This window comes from Monosiga brevicollis, genomic scaffold (assembly GCF_000002865.3).
Source record: "Monosiga brevicollis MX1 MONBRscaffold_34 genomic scaffold, whole genome shotgun sequence".
In the NCBI taxonomy this organism is placed as follows: Eukaryota; class Choanoflagellata; order Craspedida; family Salpingoecidae; genus Monosiga; species Monosiga brevicollis.
Window position 1 is genome coordinate 427,166 of NW_001865071.1, and position 1,261 is coordinate 428,426.

The 1,261-nt window shown below is 51.1% G+C and overlaps 1 protein-coding gene across 1 annotated transcript in view; it reads right to left on the bottom strand.

Moving 5' to 3' along the window:
* Positions 1-861: 861 nt before the first annotated feature.
* MONBRDRAFT_29457 (uncharacterized protein) overlaps positions 862-1,261 on the bottom strand; it is a gene marked incomplete at both ends in the record, with an annotated part of 5,434 nt that continues 5,034 nt past the window's right edge. The window contains one exon of the mRNA XM_001749902.1: positions 862-1,004. Within this exon, the coding sequence (XP_001749954.1) occupies positions 862-1,004 (143 nt within the window). The remainder of the gene's footprint in view (positions 1,005-1,261) is intronic.

Below are 1,261 nucleotides of genomic sequence, written 5' to 3' on the forward strand. Positions count from 1 at the left end.
TGGATGAAGAAGCAGCTGAACGACAAGGCAAAGCACATTGCTGGCAAGCTCAATGACATGCTGACGACCGGTGTCTCGCTTCAGGCCCTCCTCACGGCCATGCAGTACGTGCCTAGCCTCATCAACCACCTCTACACGCTGCCCCCAAGTCTCACGTCGGGCTTGTCCGAGCTCTTGAACCGTGCTTGCAAGGACACCTTTGTCAAAGCCTTTTTTGCCAAGGTAAACCTGTCTGCACCGGCTGGAGCTGAAGGTCATGACGTTACGCTGGAACAGCTCCTTGAGGCTTGCCCGACAACAAAATCACGACGGCACGCAAAACAACACAAGAGAACAAGTTACATTCACTGGCTTTTATCATGCCAAGAAGTACAAGCGCGAAGAATCACGCACATAGAAACAAAAATCGTACAAAACGACCAAGTATAACCAGAGATACGGCCATCTTAAACACAAGACACATGAAAAGGCAGTCACACATCACAACTACAAGCAAGCACAGCACAAACACAATGAACACCACGGCACGCTCACATACAACAAGAGACAGCGTCGGGTTGTAAAGGCAACCGACCACAGAAGGAAAAGACATCATACAAAGGAAGTCAAAAATTCAGCAAAAATACCACACAAATACAGCAGAAATCAAAGCGAAATCAGACAAAAATACAAGTCAAGCCATCAAAAGACACAACGAGGAACCACCAAGGGAGCGACAGGTGCACACAGGGATCCTGTTAGCGTCAAATCCGTGCTTCCACGCATTTGAACACTCCCACTGCTTTCGCACACACTCAGCATCGGTCGCTATGGGTCTTCCTATTGGTATTCCATAGCTACGACGACCTCACACATTGACACCTACTTTTGGACCCCCTGGGCTTGATCCTCCTCGTGGCAGTCACATGAGTAAACACCGCGTGTGACGCGGTCCCCACGATGCCTGGGCAGCTGCCCTGGGGCAATAAGCTTGTGGCTACTGTTGTTTCCCTTTGTTGTGACACCTGCGGTCGGGCACGAGTTGCACTTTCCCTATCCTCGGGATTGAGCGACTCTACAGCTATTCTAACGGTGCACCTGGTCTGGTCACTGTGAATGCTTGCCGACCGCAGGTACGTCAAGCCCTCTGCCATTCTGTCTTCCCCTTGCTCTCCTGTGTGCTCTGCTCTCTTGTGACCTTTCCCTATCCTCGGGATTGAGCGACTCTACAGCTATTCTAACGGTGCACCTGGTCTGGTCACTGTGAATGCTTGCCGACCGC